Consider the following 19,426-nt stretch of genomic DNA (forward strand, 5'->3'; position numbering starts at 1 on the left):
CATCTTCCTCTTGTGCATGGATGGTGTTCCGGCTATCTAAGGATCAACACATACAGGACTTTATTAGATACTGCTCTATATAAGAAAGGATTGCAGGTCAGAGAAATGAACCGATGCTAACCCAACAAACAAAACTATAGCTGGCTCAAGCTGCAGTGCAAATGCAGATATAAATAGAAGCGTAATGTTTTAAGAGGGGAAAACTTGATGTTAAATTCCGTTTCTCTACTTTTAATTATTCACAGGTGCTCGCTGGGATGTTCAAGGGGGCCATATAGCTGAAGCTTCCCTGAAAGCACCAACACAAGCGATGCCTGTTATTTTTGTGAGAGCCATCCCCAACGACAGACAAGAGAACAGAAATGTTTATGAATGCCCAGTATATAAAACTAAACTAAGGGGCTCCACTTACGTGTCGACGTTCCATTTAAAAGCCAAGGAAAGGCCAGCAAAGTGGATTCTTGCTGGTGTTGCATTGCTTTTAAGTGTGTGATTATGATGCAGTTCCAGAGTCTGGCTTTCAGACCAACCTCTTTGGCTTTAACTGCTTGCTCTCTCACCTTAAGTGAATTTGTATGCACAACAGCATGGTTTTACATTGCTTGTTTTTTTAAAAAGGATTGTGAACTTAGATGTAGGAACATAAACAGTACTCATAAATTTTTAAAGGTATGATGCTGTATGCTTTAACCCAGTGGTTCCCAAACCTTTTCAGGTCACCGCCCCCTTGGTTCCACAAACTCATGCCCAGCGCCCCCTACCCTACCCTATAAAAATCATTATTCAGAATAGCAGTTTTCAACGACCCACTAAGCAAGATAATAGCAATAAATTCAAAACAGTAACAATTGAATACTTTATTCAAAATCCAGTTGGTGTGCCCTGCCACGCTAGCTGCAAACAGAGGCGTTCGCTCTCTTTTCCCTCCCTCCTTCGGCAAGCCTGGGGCAGGTGCTTCCCCTTTAGAGGGGATTCTAGGAGTTGAAGGACTTTTTTTCTGTCTAAACATGCATAAAATTGTGCCTTTAACTTATCATGTCACACTAGCATGAATACAGGAATCCAAATAGGATTTCCTTCTTCAGTGGAACACACTTACTTAGGAGTAAGCACCATTTTGTTATAGGAAAGGATAATGTATTTTAATTAAAAATTAAAAATAATTATCTGGCACCTGGTGCGGAGTTTTCCTATGGAAAACCTGGCTGGGACTGAAGTAGAGGGGCACTAATTTTACTGTACTTATTGTCTTTAAATGTGGTTAAATATCCCACAGTTCCCTTGCTTTTCTATTTCTACAATTCATTTTCTCCTGTCTTTTCTTCACCCTCTCTTCATTTTCAGGCTGAATCCTATGCACATTTACCTCAGAGTAAGTTCTATTGATCTCAGTAGGGCTTACTTCTGAGTAGACATACTTAGGATTGTGTTGCAGCTCTGTTTTTATGGTGACACAAGATACACACATACCTTGTTCACCAAAAGAACGCTTGAAAAAAGGGGGTTGGACACCCTGAAAAAAGCAAGGGCAGATAGGAATGGTTTCAGCAAGCATTCTGGAAAAAGGTGCTGCTGAATCTTCTTTAGCCAGGAAGGACCTGGGGAATTGCAATTCTCTCCCCTGCCCCTTTTCTTTTCTCTCCCAATCCTGTTGTAGTCCAGATTTTTTGGGGGGTGGAAGCAGACTCAGAGACACACAGCATCTCTCTCTCTCTCTCTCTCTCCAACCCCCCCTCCTCCCAAGCTTCACAATAGCTTCCGGGCTGATTAGGACAGGAGGGCAGCAGTTCAGAGGGGAGATGGCCCCAACCTACAACTCCTGACGAGGGAAGGGAGCCTGGTGATGCCTTGCAGCAGCACAAGCAGTCCTGCTCCCCACCCAGCAGTTGGCAGCTGCTCTGTCGCCCACCGTCCTCCACGTGCTCCTTTCTCTCTGCCGCAGGGCTGTTGCTCCCACCTTGTACAGCAACTATTGCGAGAGGTCTGCTGGGGCAGCTTGTAGGAGGGAGCAGCTCTGGCCGAGGGAGGGAGTGAGCGGCGGTGTCTCCAGCAGGAAAGAAGCACTGGGCCTTCCTAGGCAGGAGAAGAGTGGGCAGAGCAGCTGAATTTGCTGTTTTTCCTGCTCTGCTGCCTCCTGTGGGTGCTTTCTCCACCCCAATACTTCTGGTGGGGCCACAGTGGGCTTGAGATAGGAGAGAGCGGCTGTGTAAGAAAGTCCTTCCTGAGCAGGAGCGGTGTGGGGAGAGCAGCTGAATTTGCCGCTTTCCTGCTCAGTCCCTGAGTTTTAGGACCTTCTGGAGAGACCACCTCGAGCGCTCCCCTGCCGCCCCTTTGCCTGTCAGCGCCCCCCTGCCATCCCTTTGCCTCTTAACGCCCCCCTATGCAATCCCATCGCCCCCAAGGGGGCAGTACCGCCCACTTTGGGAACCACTGCTTTAACCCCTGCCTGTAGTTCTAGAGACGTTTTTAGAAAGCTGAAGATTATTCACAATTTGAAGTGTTATTGTAATGGGCTTAAGTAAGTGGTAAGCAGTAAATGGTTTACTTTTCCCAGTGCTATTATCAATAAAAGGACTGGTAGATCAAAGTAAATCAACAATGGTTACCTTTCAATCACTACATTCCGGTAACGGTCTTCTTTGGGGGGTGGGAGTTAATCTCTTGATTTAAGAAGCCCTGATCAGATTTGGGAACTCAGATATACACAAGGACTCTCCCACCTGCAAGCCCCTCTCTCTTGAGACAACCTAGCCATGCACATTCCTTTGTGCCCACAACAGATTGGTGGCTTTTGCTGAAATGAACTAGGACCTTGGCACACACAGAGGCACATGAAAGAACAAAAAAATATTTCTAAGCCAAGTTTTTATTATCAAAACTATATTTTGTACATAAGAGCTTCAGAGATCACAGAGTTTATTTACAAGCATTTATGAAATCTACTTAAGAGAATATATGAGCATCATTACATTACTTTGCTATATAAAGGAAGCCTACACAAAATCTGAACGGCAAGTAAGATGCTGAACCAGGTTTTTCATGTATGATTGAGGAACATCTACAAAATGTTGGGAGAAGCAGGATATAAGTGGAATTATATACCTGGTTCAGCAGAGATTTAGATGCAAAGGAAAAGAGTCAAGAATTGTTCCCCCACCCCAAATGCACTTCTTGACAGTACCCCTCGCCCTATCTGCTGGAGAGAAGATTGCTAGCGGCCATTTGTATTTCACAATATTATTTATGTTGTATAACATACAATGTGCTGTGCTAAAAAGGAACAAGGTAACGTTGCATGGAACAAAAGCTGCATAAAAATATGCTAGCAAAACATGCCTTTGTTTGCAACAACTCAAGATTTAGGTATTCAGTTCCCTGCTTATATAATACTCAACGTTGAGTTTTGCAGCCATTCATGTATATGTTATAGCACTTCCCTTTCCACTGCTTTAAATCCTACAGCCCATCATCCATGTGGCACTGCATTTTAATTAAGCAAAGGCAAGCAGTCAGCTCCTTACTCAAAGCAAGCTGCGTGACTGAAAGCAACAGTCCCCACCTAGGACTGCTGTTTGAAGCACAGGCCCTCTATTAGCTAACATACTTTGAAACACTGAAAGTGTCCTACTGATGGACTGAGATCTCCTTGTTCAGTTTATATTGTAGCTGATGAACTGAGATCTCCTTGTTCAGTTTATATTGTAGCTGATGAACAGGAACTATCTATAGTTAAGCTTGAACAAAGCCACAGGCTTGCCATCACAAACCTGTTCCTGCACGTATGTCCACGTGCACTGATGTGTGAGAGCAAGCCTCAGGCTTGTGCATGCTTCTCACCACCCATCCTACATGAAGCATGATGCAAAGCTCACATTGGTACATTCATATAATTTAACCACCTCATTGTTTGGAGTAGATGGGCTGTATATACAGGGCTACACATACTACACTCCATATTAAACATTATGTGCTAAGCATGGGGTGGGTGAATGGACTTGCTCTTGCAGACTCTGATGTTTGGCCAATGTATGAATCCGCCTCAAATACTTTGGACTGTATCCAAGTACCATTCTAGTGTAATTGCTTCCATCAGCAGAATGGGGGGTAGTGATGGTTGTGGCAATTCCCTCTCCCTCCTTGTGTCCTCAAAATCTGCTCTGGTGAGCTGGGAAACTTTCCAGAGCATATTTTTAAGAAGGGGGGGGAGGACTGATGGGGAGGGGAAAAGCCCTGTTGCAAGAGCAGATTTCCACCACTATGACGTAGAATTTTACCTTCTGTGTGTGCACTGTTTCTTTCACATATTCCATATCAAGACAAGAGCGTGGCTTTAAGAACATTAAGATACCTCAGTAACTTTTCACAAGGCAAAACTAACTTAATTTTATACTGAGCTGTTCATTCCCTTTTCTTTTATCTACCCTTGCAAGCATTGTGTAAGATGCATGAAAATCCATACATGCTTTAAGATGGATAACAACTAAATGCTGTCTTGAACCTGAATGATTTAAACTGGCTCAACTACTGCCATAATTCCTAGTTTAAGAAATGTCAACTTCTGTCACTGCTTCTTTCAAAAAATAACTAGGTATCTAGAATTTAAGTTGTTCTGCCACATAAGTTACACAGCTACTAACACATAAAATGGTCTTTAAGGACTTGTTTGGTTGGCTACTAAATCTGCCAATCATAGTATCTGCAGAAAAAAGATGCACTAGCAATCCCAAAGGAAGTTTTCCCCCTTTCCAACGGAGAGGAAAAGATTGGACTGAAAGTAAACATTAAGAACGGATATGTTAGGGTAGTATGATGGCGGGAGCAGCGGGAGCTCATATGCAAAGGCTCTTCAACATATAGACACACTAACCGATGTAAATTGTCTGGGTTGCACAAAACATCTCCATGCCAGCTGTGACCAGAAACGTGAGGCCCTGGCACAGAGAGATTCAGAGGAACCTTATGGTAAAGCATCTCTTTCTGCAAGCTGCAGCCTTTCTGTGAACCCACCACCAAGAGCATCCAGCATGAAACAAAACATGGCACACATTTCTACCGAACAGAATGACAAACTCAGATCCTGGCCATATGGAATTTCAGTCAAACAACACAACAGGACTTTTTTCTCCACTTAAAAAGTATATATGGTAAGAACAGTTAACAAAAATTAAAACCTCAAATGGACCATTAACCATAATGTTAGTATAGTTGATGATTGAAGACCAGTGCCAGAACTTCACTCTTGCATTTCAAGTTCTTGTTTCAGGCTGTAAAGTTAATTAAAAAGAAAAACGGGATTATTATTTATAAACTGAAACTAAGACCACTGAAAAACTAACGGAAGATTGATATAGACATGGAAAACCTATCCTTTCAAGCTCCTGCTTCCATCCGTCCTTTAACTGGAGATGTTTGAGCAGAACTTGGGCCTTCATATGCACCCTAGTCAATAATCTACATACCCCCTTCTCAACAGATGCAGTTATTTGTTTCAAGGAAGCATAGGGCAACAGACTGAAGTTTGCAGCCAGCAAACAATTCTTCCAGGTCAAGGAAAGACGGGAATGGGGAGGGAGAAACACAAAAGTTACCTTTTCAAGTAAGCATGGACGTTGTCGTACCCATGGTACTTAGCCAAGTAAACCAGCACACCTGTAGCACACCGCCCTTCTCGCTGCCTGCAGAAGCTACAGTTGCAGATCCCACGGCAAGGAGGGCAACGCCAGTTCTAAAGAAATATATATATATATATGTATATATTAGTGGAACCAAAGTAATTCTTCAATGACTCACCACTTCCTTGTTGCTACTAAGGCTGTGCCTGGATTAGAAGGTTCTCTAAAAGTACCCACCTATTAAATCTAAAATGAGAGCATGAAGAAATGTGCGCATTTTTCTCTTAGTGACTTTAACATGCAGTCAAATGAGCATCAAAGTGAAATTATCTTACCGGATCCAACAAAGCAGCCCTAACTTCTTCTCCGTAGCGGTTGCGAAGGCAAGGCCCACAGAACTGACCACGCACTCCAATACATTCCGGGTTACGACAGTTTGTCTTGGTGTCTATGGTTTTCTGACGACACTGGTGACAGGTAGAACCCTACCAAACAGTAAAGGCAAAAGAAAATCAGGCTCCAAATGTCTTGGTCTACAGTTCCCACCAGCCCTAGCTAGCAGAGCCAATGGTGAGAGATGATGGGAGTTGTAGGCCCATCGGGGAAGGAAGAAAACGTTGCCCACCACTGCTTTAAGAGGAAGCAGATTGCTTACATCGTATCCTGAGGTGCTACAAGTGCCCAGACACATTGCGTGTAAAGGAAGAAGGTGGAAGGCATAAGACCCAAACAAGCTAGCATCTAATTGGCTGTTGTGACACAATCAAAGACTACCATGACATCTACTTAAGTAAGAAACGCCGAGCATGGCAGCTCTTACTCCACTTACTCCAGCTCTTGGCTACATACTGGTACTAAAACCTCAGGTCTGCTCTATTAACCCTAATGATGGAGTGCAAAGGATCAGCCTGCTACTGTTGCCCCTTCCTCCCCCATAAGAGTGTCTCAATTTTGCAATAGGGGGGTTGGACATCTTCTAACAGTAGATCAAAGGGAGCCAAGGCCTCACTTAGCCGCAGCACCAGCAGCACCAGAAATCCCGAATGAAGTCATCAGGAGCAGGTACAAGCACAGCAGACTTTAGCATCAAGCTTCTAGTTAGCAGTGAATAATCAAAGCAAAGTGAAAAACCCTTGAATCCCTGATTCCAGACACTATCACACAAAGCATTTAAGTACAATTATTTGGGCAAAGCAAATGGATACAATAATGCTGAATGACATTCTTACCATCGTACGGTTATACACTTTATCTCTCGCAGTCTCACAGATATTGTTCAACTCTTCCTTGGTTATTTCTTCTACCGGACGGACAACATGGGGAAAAGTCAAAGTACTATAGCGTTTTCTTCTGGGAGTGTCCATTTCATCCTAAATTCATATGAAAGCCAAAATGCATCAAGTAAGTAATATGGAAAATGCAAGGAAGTCAAGCCGGTAACACACAGACACACACACCCAGCCACAAAGGGCTGGGTCGCATATACAGTAATGCCACTGAATATACTAAAATAAATGTCCACAAGCTTGAATTTGCCTTTGTTTGCATGGAATAGCAACAGATGAACTGGATGCATGCGCACACTCCATCATGTGCAATTCCAATAATTCCCACATTAATGGCAACAGGCTGTCACAATAGCGAAAATTGCAGGTAACTGGCTACATATGTACTTCTGGTGACACATGATTTCCTTCATATTATCCATAGGCAAACCACCACTGCATATGAGAGCTGTCCCTATCATCCCCAACAGGAAATTCCTCTCTCTCAAATACAATTTGGTGTCTTCTGTTCCAATGCCTATTGTCTTATCTGTTAGATTAATTATGGTCCACATTGCTAATTAACTACATATGTGACTGTTTATATGCAAGGGGCTTGTCTTTAATCTGTATTTTAAACCACCCAAGCTTATATTTTAGATTTTTCCCACCAATTAAAACACTTAATTAGAACAGAATCAGCAACACAAACCTCTGAGTATTCATCAGACATTTTCCTTCTCACTAAGAGGTAGGGATCATCTTCCTCCTTCTCTGGTACAGGACTTGGGGGGCCTTCGATCAGGGACATGGATCTTGTGTGAGGCCTACTACTTCTTTCTGGATTCCTCCTCAAGGCACTTCTGGGAAATGATTTTCTTGGGGTCCGCTGTGGTTTCTGGGGTGAGGACAAAGATAATCCAAGCATACATAACAAAATTACTATTTATTTAATTTATATACCGCCCCATAGCCGAAGCTCTCTGGGCGGTTTACAAAAGTTAAAAACAGTGAACATTAAAAGTATACAGAATTTAAAACCATCAAAAATATAAAACAACAGTATAAAACAACAGTATCCATTCAGTGGCAGCACTCAGAAGAGGGCCCCCAAAGATGACCTAAGGACCTGAGCAGTATAAATGGGAGGAGACATTCCTTTAGATATGCTGATCCCAAGGCGTTTAGGGCTTTCAGAAACAGACTGGGAGTCAGTGCAGTTGATGAAGCACTGGCATCACACGACCATATCAGACAGTCCCTGTTTGTAAGTTGGCAGCACTGTTTTGAACTGAAGTTTCTGAAAGATAGCCCTGCATATGACACGTTGCAGTAATCCAACTGAGAGATTACCAGGATGTGGATAGCAGCCCCCTCCCAACAAGGACAGACTAAACACCACTCAATCAGGCAGACAAATCACCTGAAAATACCTTTGCCTTGTCTGAATTGAGCTTCAGTTTGTTGGCCCTCATCAAATCCATTATCCTGCTCAGGCACCAATTCAGAACATCCACAAAAATGTGGTTTTAAATATTTATATGTAAACATCTTAAGAGTTTTTATCACTTTAAGCGGTACATAAGCATTTAAAATAATTAAATAAATCTCTCCTGCCTAAATTTGGTTGCTGAAAAAGAAAGATGGCAGGGGGAGAGAGACTGGGAGTGGATTTTTGTGTGTGAAAGAACTTTTAAGTTTGGTTCTGATCACAATTTTTTGGGCTCAGAGGCATATGTCCACTTGCCTGAGCCACCATTTTGTATCAGATTCTGGTTGGTGGATCTCACAGTTCTGTTAAACATAAAATAGATCATGCCTGCCTGAAGTTTACCCACTCCTGGGCTAGAGGAATAAACAAGAGTACAAGAAACAATGGTACTGCAAGGTGAGGAAATAAACTGAAAAGGTTAGGCTGATTGTGTCAATGTTAAAACCACATTGAAACAAAAAGTGTAATATTTTCAGTTTATGCATTTCCCACAACCACCCAAAAAGGAAGGACGTTTTACCACTTATAGGTATTAGGATGATGAGAGATCAAAACCTGCGGATTTCTCACTATTTTGGCCAAACAGACATTCCTCCTCATTTCTAGCTTGAAATAAAAATTCAATTACTTTTTGCACGCAAAAGTTAAAAGATCCAGATTTGAGCTTTGAAGTTTAGGGTGCATTTTTGCTATGTGAGTGAGCGAGTGGGTAGAAAATATAACGCTGAAGTTTTAGAGATTTACAAATCAAAAGGTAGTTACAGCAGGTGGTAATGGCTTTATCAGGTTATAAACTTTAAGTTATTTGGCATATCATCTGTAACAGGGCTTCAAAAAAGCAACTGAATTTTACCAAGTAAATAATTGGACTCACCAGAGTAGGAGTTGCTAGTGGACCTTTCCTAGTAAAAATTCCAGGGACATTTTTTAATTCTGCCATTAGTTTTGCAAGCTGTAAAACAAAAACATGACTATTAAATAATAATTTTAGATCTTGCGTTAGCTGTCTTGTACTTGTTAGCACTTTTGTAAGCTAGCTGGTAACAATGAACCTAGGGTTGAAGTATTTTGAGTGAAGTTGAATCAATGTAGAGCACCATACGTAAATTTGACATTAAGAAGTAGTACATTTTTTATTAATATAATGCAACTTAGGCTTAAACAAGATTTACTTCAAAATTCGGTCCGGAAAGAACAATTCAATATGCTTGAGAACGTTCCTTTGCACTTACCATGGCCTTGTTCTCCTTTATATTTAAAGCTCTTTTCTCTAAGAATTTGGGGCCTCTTTCTTCATCAGAGTCTGAATCCAATTCCAGTTCACAGGAAGATTTGGGGGCTGAAACTATTTCATTCTTTCCCCTCTTAGACCTTCGAAGTGGGAACTTCATAGCCACTTTAAGAGGAGCAGAGCATTTCTGTGGCCTCTTACGCAGAAACTTGTCTACAACATCGCTCATATCATGTTCCTCAGAGTCCGTCTCCAGTTTCTATTCAAAAAAACATAATGGAGCTATGAAAATCACAGTAAATCAGTGCTGCAATAGAATTCACAACCCCAACCCCACTTTTTCTGGAGTATTCCAGGTCAGGTGAATTTAGAACCATCAAATTTCCACTGCAGAGTACACAGCCTGCCGTAAGGTGACAGTTCTATGCGTGTTTAGAAAACACAAAGTCCTCCAACTTCATAGGACGTCTTTCTGCGTAAACATGCACAGGATTACAACCTTAGAGATATTTATGGTTCAAGTCATTGTCTCTTCACAGTTACTTAGCTTTGCCCTTCCTCCGGTTCAAAGCCAAAAGTATTTATTTGTGAAGACCCGAAAGGAAGCTGCACTGAAAAATACAACTGGATCCCAACAACCAAATCAATCACTGGCCCCACAGATGGAGGGGGGAATTTAACTACTTTCAGCCTGAGGGCTGAATTCCATTTCAGAAAAGCTCTCAGGGGGCTCAGTCCAGGGATAGGTGGGGCTGAAGGCAAAAAGAGTGGGTCAAAATACAAAAAAATACCAGTATATTTCACATTAAAGTTCTTACTGCCAAGTAACTAAGCCTTAAGAGATGCATTTCAACCTTTTAGAATGAAGGGAAAAAAACATGCAAAGACTGGGAAACCACAAAACCATCATCCATCAGTAAAAAGGGCTGCGGCATCTCAAGGAACCCCAGAGGTCATAAATTGAGGAAACACCTGCAGAGGGAATTTAATATCTACCCAGTGTCAGTTAGGCTATTCCTTGAAGAGAACAGAAAAGGGAAGGAGGGAAAACCTAGAAGTGGTGCAAAATAAACCCCAAAGCTACAATTGGGGGGGGGGGTGCCCTCCAGATACTTTGGACTACATTCCTGACTGTTAGACATGTTGTTTAGGGCTGATGGAAGATGAATATCAGGTTGGGGGAGGCTGTCTTATGTTTTTCAAGGGCAAAAACAGCTTCTGGGATTGGTGAATACTAGGGCTACTCTATGGATAACCAAGGAAAGGGAAGACCCATTGTTCACAATTGGCCCTAGTCATTGTGGCACCAACAACACTCAAATACCTGGCTTTGGATTTCTAAGCTTTTTCAACCAGCAGCTTTCACCCCAGTCTGGCACAGAAGGGATGTTGCCTTATGGTATTCAACGGCTACCAGCATGACCTTGTTCCAAATTCTTATTCAGGTGCTCATTTACACAATGTTAAAACCACTGTAGTAACCTGTTTGCATGGCACACAACACCAATGTCCAGGAACCAGAGGAACTCACTACCACAAGATGTAATGATGGCCACCAATTTGTATGGCTTTAAAAGGGGTTTGGATAAATTCCTGGAGGAGATGGCTATCAATGGCTACTAGCCATGATGGTTGTGTGCTATCTCCAGTATTCGAGGCAGTAAGGCTGTGTCCACCAGTTGGTGGAGAACATCGGGGGGGGGGTGCTGTTGCACCATGTCTTGCTTTGTTGGTCCCTGGCTGACAGCTGGTTAGCCACTGTATGAACAGAGTGCTGGACTAGATGGACCCTTGGTCTGATCCAGCATGGCATTTATGTTCATCCCACTAGTAACACATTTCCAAAGGCCTACTATGTCACAAGTCAAACCTCTTTCAGTATAATTCCTTCCCTCCCTGCAAGCTGCAATTACCTCTGCACGAATTGAGAGGAGCAGGGAGAGGTACAGCATCTAGATTTAGAAGACACAGGAGGAAAAGTACCTCTTCCCAGATACTTAAAGCAGCGCTTGTAGGTTAGTGATTAGTAAAGCAAAACCCAAAAGGGGTACTAATCGTGGATCACCCATGTAATGCCTATTTTGTCTCTTAATTTGGAGGGGAGAGATAGTTTGTATATGATAAAGAACATGTTTCTAATAACAGGTTGATTTCTGGACGCTGGAATTGATCTACTTCTAGGCTGTGTGTTCTTGTGCATTTTTGCACTGGGGAGCATGCTCTCCCATATATGCTCCCCCTATCAAATTTTAAGATAATCACAGAAGGCCTCATTGAAGGTTCCTTGTCCACACGGGTCTGCTCAGCAAGCATCTGAAACTTGGCCTTTTCAGTCATTTCCCGAAATTACAGAACTCTCTTCCTTTGAAAGCCCAGCAGGGTGCCTCACCGTCCATGTTTAGGTAGCTTATTAAAGTATTTCTTTTCCATCAGACCTATGGTGGTTAGTTTACCTTAGCTAATAATGTATTCTGGCTATGATCTTATGCTGCTACTCAACATGATTATATGTTATTTTTTATGATGTGATTTTATTTTCTTGTACACTGCCTATTTATTGTTTTAAGTAGATTTTAAAAATTGCATTATTTGAGGTTTGACTCTACTAAGAAATAAACCACCAGTTCACCTGTGTAAAAAGTTGTTTGTGCAAGAAGTCTACTTGTGAATAGTACAACACTGATGCCATGAGATCATGGCTCCTTTTCTAACATGTGATTTGCCCATTTGTAGAAGGGAAGCCATGCTCTCACACAAGAGTAGTGATATTTAATCTTTACATGAGAGTGGTCTGCTTCTGTGAGCTATCTTTTTCCAGCTCTTGACCAAGGGAAACTACTCCCAGATTATGCAAGCTAAAGTATCGTGATGGGGGGGCCATGTCTCAATGGTAGATGCAGAAGGTCCCAGGTTTGATCCCCACATAGGGCTGGGAAAACCTGCCTGAACCCCTGGAGAGATGCTGCCAATCAGTGTTGATAATACTGGGGTAAATGGACCCATGGTCTGACTCAGTTTAAAGCAGCTTCTTAGGTTCCTATGACTATTTCAATATCAACATGCACATGCAGTGTGACAGTAATTAGGAAATTAAACTGTACAACTCACCAGTACATCCTGAATCTCACTTCCTGAAAAACCGCAGAATGATTCAGCATCCGAATCTTCATTAAAAATTTTAGCCATTTTTTCTGCAACTTCTGGCCTGAAGCTCGGTTTCTTAAAAAGAACAAGTACAGTAGGTTTTCTCTTTCTTTCTATCTCTCTCTCTCTCTCTCTCCCTTTTTCTTAAAGAGAGAACCTATTTTCCATAAACTGCTCAGAGAGCAAATCACATTTTACAAGTGCACTACAAGAGAATAGCTTTTGTAACAAAGAAAAATGGTTCAGGGGGTTTACAAATGGTTTCAGAGCTGTTATGGCAAATCATCAGGCATGTTAGGTTAGGCGACATTTCAAAAGGATAGAATAAGTGGCTAATCTACCTCCAACAATTACTACCTAGAAGCACAAGGGAAAAAGTGAAATGAAATTACAGTACATACCGTATATTCATAACTGCTGTATAGAAATGTAAGCAAAGCATTTTAATCGCATATGGGGCATTTTTCAGCATCGTACATTCAATTCTGTTTATTCTCACACTTTTTACTTACTGTGTTTGCAAAATTATCAGAGCCAAAACTGTCACAGCTGTCATCAGAGGATGAAGAGGTTTCCATAGGAATCAGTTTTGTATTGCGGAATGCTGTGCGCTTCTTTCCCGAAAGGTCACCCTGCAAAATGGATGATGGCAGTTCAATTAGTTACTATAATAAGGTAGGTTTTCTAAAGTGGCCTCATGAAGCTCAAATATCAAGAGTTGTTACATATTCGTTTGGTATGGACATTATCAAAAAAAAAAAAAAAAAGATGACTTTCACCCTATACGTGCCACACTGTCACCCACAGGCAAAACTGTTAAGCAGTATTTGTTAGGCAGAGGGCCTTTTCACCATACATATTTACATCTTAAACAGCCGTGCTTAATAATGAACTCATTATTAAGAGTTCAATAATATACATTATAGATTAATACAAAGATTTTTGTTAATATTTACCTTTCTGAAACTTAAAAGATATGAGTTAGAATCAAAGCAATGGCATGGCAAAATATAATAATTAAAAGCATGTATTTTCTAACATCATTTTACTTTTCCTGTTAAGTTTGCCATCTGGTCAGTTCACATTTCCACCAACGGCAGCCATACCCACCTATGCTACTCTCCAACCACTTTAGCCCATGCTCATCCATTCAAGTACTACATTGCCACAAGATTAAATTAACTTTGATTTGGCAGTGGCATGTCATAAGCCAGATTCAGCCTGTGGTTACACAATCACTTTGGCACAGGCGCCGACACAAGGTGAATAAATTGGCTCTTACTTGCACATGTTTTCTGGCAAAAGGTCTTTATCTGTCAGCCAGAGGCAAAAGAGCCATTAGGATGGCTAATGATATACCCAGGAGGCAGATAGGTTTCACCTCTGAAGCTTAGATATACAGATCTTGAGAAGGTCTAAATATTTCTACAGGAGAAACATACAAATCTGCTGCCTTAAAATAACATTCCACCCATAACAACCCCTCTTCATGATTACTTTACTATTCTACCCAGCAATACATGATTATATTTCCTCCCTCTAACTTCAGATAACATTTGGGTGCAATCCTGTACACCAGGGTTAAGGAACTTGTGACTTTCCAGATGCTTATGGATCCCAACTCCCATCATTCCCAGCCAGACAGGCCAGTGGTGAAGGATGATGAGTTCATCAACATCTGGAGGGACACAGGTGCCCCCAGCCCTCTGCTGTATGCAACCTACCTAGCAGTAAGTTCCAATGAACTTAGAGGGTCTTACTGCTGAGTAAATCTGCATAGGTTCAGACTGTTTTTTTTAAAAAAAAAATTAAAACACAACCAGATATACAATAGTGTGAAGTGTATAGAACCAAAGCACCTTTTTTTTCTAATAAAATAATCTGCAAATAATCCAAAGTGTTGAGACCAAATAATGACTAATAATTATCAAGCCCTACACCCCAGCACAAAAACTAAGGTGAGTGGGGGGTCATAGGTAAAGCCACAATTTTATGCACTGAGAAAAAGACCCACTGAACACAAACGCACTTACTTCTGAGTGATCATGCTTAAGGTTACACTGTAGATGTAGTCTTTTAAAAATGTGAAAATAAAATTAATTCTATACCTGGAGAACTAGATCAAGTTCACCTACAGTGCAATCCTATAAATGTCTAGAACAGAAACAAAGCTGGGGGAAATCAAATAAAGTTAAATAATTGTCAGTGTACTATTACTTCCTCTAGCAGTGGGCAACAGGAGTGTCCACAACAACCTGTTCATTTCAATATGTTTATTTATTTACTGCATTTCTATACTACCCAATAGCTGAAGCTCTCTGGGCGGTTCACAAAAAGTAAAACCATTCAAAGTATAAAACAACAGTATAAAACCATGATATAAAATACAATTTAAGAATAGGCAATTGCCAGTTTTGGACTACAACCCCCATAAGCCTCAGCCGAAAATACCTAGACAGCACCAAGCTGCATGGCGCGGAGTTGTGTAACTAACTCAACTATCCTAAACATGCCACACTCAATTTAACAGGGCTTAATTGTGCGTAGGTAAAGTTTAAAATTAGGTGCAGGTTAAAAAGGCAAAAAAGAAGCATCAGCCAGCGTGGTGTAGCTGTTAGAATAGTGTTTTAAGATCAGGATGATCCAGGTTCAAATCCCCACTCAGCCATGATGCTTATAGATGACACTGAGGCAATCACTGACCCGGTTCGCACACATGAGCGATCCGTGGTGGCAGAAATAACCCACGGTGGCTTATTATCTCTATGATTTATTATCTTGCATAATTATCTTCATTGGTGCAGCTTGCCGTTGCATCAATGACTTGTTGCCATGGTTAACATGCCACCCCAGGACCCTAAAACAATCTTTGGGTTCTGAGCGGCTTGCTAACTTATGGCAACAAGCCACCCTCGCCAGGTTTGCACAAGGCAAGATGAGGTGGCAAGGGTAATTATGCAAACCCCCACCCCACCCCCACACGCTTGGTGGGGGAAATAAGCCACAATTGCTTATTTCCCCTGCAGCCTAAACCAAGAGAGCCACATACACAACCCTGAGATCTCTGGAGAAAGGGTGGGATAAATGTATTTTTTTGAAGCCTAGGAGCAGACCAATTCTATCATCTGTTAAGGTATTTAAGGCTGTACAAAGCATGAAAGCAACGGACAGGCCTTGAAGGAATTCACATTAGACAGAAGTGGAGGAAGATGTCAAATAAAGCTTGATCTGAGCCTGGACTCAACCTGGCTTTGCCTTGAAATCTGTCTTCAATTCCAGGGCTCCATCCTGGAGTATGAAGTAGTAATAAAGAAGCCAGAGCCTGCCTGTGAAGACAAGCACCTTTCCTTTCCAGCGAATAACCCTAAGCACAATTACTTCCCACAATGCAAGCCATGAATCCGGGGTTAAGGAATTTAGGGGGAAGGGTTTTCAGGCATGAAAACAGGCTTCTCCAGACAGGGTAGAGCCTTTCAGAATTTAAAATGGAGGAAGAAAAAAAATTAACACGAACAAGGTGGAGTTTTTGACTTGTTTCCAATGTTAATCCTACCTAAGAGTAAACCCATAGAAATGAATGGTGCTTAAATTATACTAACACTGAATACAACCCCTTACCTCTGCATATAAACACACACACACACACACACACAACATCCAATTACAAATCCATCCTGCAACAGTCCATTTGCTCCCAGACTACTTCAGAGCAAACACAATGCAGCCACAATTTGCCAAACCGCTGGTCAACTATTTGCACTGCGGGTCTTTCCTCTAAGCAACAATTTAGGCGCCCCCGATTCTTTTTCATAGTCAGAGTAGAAGAGTTGGAAGGGGCCCATAAGGCCATCGAGACCAACCCCCTGCTCAACGCAGGAATCCGCTGAGCAAGAAAACCCATTTTTGCAGGAAGCTCAAGCTAAGCACCCACCCACCCACCTTCACTGCGTTGGCTCACGACAGACGTTGGCTCACGTTGGCGTGAGCCAACGCAGCCTTCTGTGGGCTCCAGCGCCCTCAGAAAAAGAGAAAGAAAACGCATGGAGGAGGGAAGCCTCAGGCGGCTCGCGTGTGGGCGGGCCTCAAATGCAGGGCGTGGACCCAGGGGGAGAGGGAGGCGCGCAGGGCTATGGAAGGGGAGACAAGATGAAGCCTAAGAGGGGCGCGGCCAGAAGCGCGGGAAAAGCGCGGGCTTGTCCTTCCCTCTCCCCCACCCCACGAAGGAAGACAGTCGCCTCCTCCATCTTCTGCGCCCCGCTTGAGAAGAACATGGAGAATCCACACGAGGAGAAAGCCTCGTGGAGTTCTTGTCCTCAGGGCCTTCTATTTGGCCCGACTTTTTCGAAGGGCTTCCAGCGGGGAAAGCGAACTCTTGGGAGGGGCACAGCAGAGCTGGGAGACAAAGTTTTACTGTGGGGAACTATTATGTGTGGCCCGGCTGGGGGAAGCTCCAATAGCTGGTACGAAATCCACAGATATAAGGGCTTAATAATAACCACCACTGTTGATCTTGACATACTCAGAAATATTTGTGAGTACCTACTTTTCCCAGTAAGAAGTACATACTGCCTTTTAAATTAAAGTCAGTTAAAAATTGAAGTTTAACTACACGCTTGCAGACTCTGAAAAACAGACTCCGGGGATAAACTGGACGCTGTTTTGGCTTTAAAAAGAGGCACTATTTAAAGCAGCGCTTCGTACCTCCCACATCTTCAGCAGTAGACCCCAAAACCTGAAATATATCCAATTGGTACTTGCTAAAAATACAAAAGGCGACAACACATTCCCCTAACAATCCATTTCTAACTATGCTTTCTTTCGTATGGTATTTAGTTCCGAATAAGTTTGCACAAGATTGCAGTCTTAAAGCTGCAATCCTATGCAGGAATAAGACCAACTAAACACAGCGGAACTTGCTTCTGAGTAAACATGCATGGGATTGGAGCTGCATGTCTGCAATTCTAAACATCAAATTTCATGGAAGACTTCCTTCCTTCCGAGTAAACATGCTTAGGGTTATCGTGCATATAAAGTGGAGAGTAAACATCACATTCTGGTTTTACGTTTTTAATTCTGCCCCCATCCTTTCCTAATTCATTCCCGCTCTGGAGGCAGAGCTTCAATGGGATTTTTTCCCTAACTGAGTCATTTCAAAAATATACTTTCTCTTGTTTAAAGAATTTCAGCGGCTGCGGCTGTTCTGCCCTACAGCCCGATCCTTTGCATATTTACTTGAAAGTAACCTCCATTGATTCAAATGGAACTTACTCCCAGGGAAGTAGGGTTGCGGATTTAATTCCCATCGACTCGCTTACCTGCAAACGGAAGGGATCCATGCTGATGGTTACCACTCACAGGACGCAGCAGCCTCTTTCAACAGGATGGAGAAAGAAGGAAACAACACGCCGCAGACTCGCGCCAAAGTAGCTCAGAATTCGCCGGAGGCGGAGATTGGGAACACTTTTCCCGCGAAGGTGCGGGAGTCCTGGAAGGGTCAGAAAGAACTTCTTCCAGACACTGCTTTTGGCTACCCCACTTGGTCGTGAGTAATAAATTCCCCGTGTTAAGACAAAACCAAGATGCAGATAAAGTAAAGATAACTGTGGAAACTGGCCGGTTTTTCTGTTTAAGTTCTGTAATACTGTTTGTGGTGCTGCAAGGACCTAACTCAGTGGCGCGAAATAGTAATGAAGTATTTGCATAGAAGGAGAGGAAGGGAGGGTGTACCGGGGGAGGAAGCAGTATGCACCACATTAGCACAGATTATGTTAGCAGAAATCGAAATTAAATCGTGAGATGTTACTGAGCTTTAGTGAATCGTTGATCTGTTCTGGGATACCAAAGAAAGATCCCACAACTCATTTAGCAAAACACATTCAAAAATTGTTTGCATAATCACAAGGAATGGAAGAAATTCTTAGACGATTGGGATCTGTTAACTGCTTCCAGGAGTATTTGATTGCATTTTGACTAAGTTGTTTTAGGTAGCTTCGCTATGAAATGATGTAACCATGGTGAAGCACTCTTATTTCTTTTATTTATCTTTTAACACCGAAAATCGCGCCACAGTGCAGTTTCGTAGACAGACACAGTATGACTTTCTCAAACCCACAGCCAGCATATGCTGGAACCTTCTCCAAACATATGATTAGAGTCCAGTTAAAACAAAGGGGTGGGAGTCTTGGGACTTTAGAAAATGTAGAAAATCAGGCATACAATTATAATGCTTTTAGAGTTGATGTGTCCTTTAGCAAAATGTGATACTTCCCACTTGCAATGAGGAAAACATAATATTGAAACTAGACACTTCAAATGTAGTTGTATTTCATTATCCTGTTTTCAGGGATGATTGTCTTGATGCAACTATTCTCACAGGTACGATGCTGGTATTTTATTGAGCCATCCTTGCTTTCTATAACACTCAGTAGTGCTGATTTGGAGCTGAGCAAAAAGAGGCCTGAGCTGCACGTGTGTGGCACACACATTAGCCACATAAGCTGTAACATGAACCCAGAATGATCTAAAAAGTAGAGATCTCACATAGACAAAACCACAATAGAATACAAGGAGTATGTAAACTCTCCGTGGGTTATTATTCCGGGTGAGCGTGCTGCAGGCTGACATGTAAAAGAATCTCCATTTTAAATAAGCCCTTAATTACATACTTACCTGCACCACTGGC

General features: G+C 42.2%; 2 protein-coding genes across 3 annotated transcripts in view; one reads left to right on the plus strand and one right to left on the minus strand.

Moving 5' to 3' along the window:
- The window catches only part of LOC134392233 (dynein axonemal heavy chain 11-like), a 232,744-nt gene extending 232,238 nt beyond the window's left edge, over positions 1-506 (plus strand). Inside the window, exon 69 of the mRNA XM_063116377.1 lies at positions 246-506. Coding sequence (XP_062972447.1) covers positions 246-493 — 248 coding nt within the window. The 3' untranslated portion in view covers positions 494-506. The remainder of the gene's footprint in view (positions 1-245) is intronic.
- Positions 507-3,313: 2,807 nt separating this feature from the next.
- CDCA7 (cell division cycle associated 7) lies at positions 3,314-18,122 on the minus strand. Of its 2 annotated transcripts, XR_010025089.1 has the most exons (11): positions 18,060-18,122; positions 13,257-13,376; positions 12,709-12,819; positions 9,602-9,859; positions 9,244-9,321; positions 7,590-7,775; positions 6,842-6,982; positions 5,948-6,097; positions 5,589-5,725; positions 3,721-5,264; positions 3,314-3,681 (listed from the first exon to the last, which is right to left on the minus strand). XR_010025089.1 is itself a non-coding variant. In XM_063118605.1 (10 exons), exons 1-10 carry the CDS (start codon positions 18,078-18,080, stop codon positions 5,234-5,236), a joined length of 1,233 nt encoding a protein of 410 aa, XP_062974675.1. In that variant the 5' UTR covers positions 18,081-18,122; the 3' UTR covers positions 3,314-5,233. The 2 variants fall into 2 exon arrangements, 1 of the variants encoding a protein (XP_062974675.1); XM_063118605.1 differs by having other exon boundaries at positions 3,314-5,264.
- Between the last annotated feature and the right edge of the window lie 1,304 nt (positions 18,123-19,426).

The sequence above is a fragment of the Elgaria multicarinata genome, chromosome 2, assembly GCF_023053635.1.
Source record: "Elgaria multicarinata webbii isolate HBS135686 ecotype San Diego chromosome 2, rElgMul1.1.pri, whole genome shotgun sequence".
Classification (NCBI taxonomy): domain Eukaryota; kingdom Metazoa; phylum Chordata; class Lepidosauria; order Squamata; family Anguidae; genus Elgaria; species Elgaria multicarinata.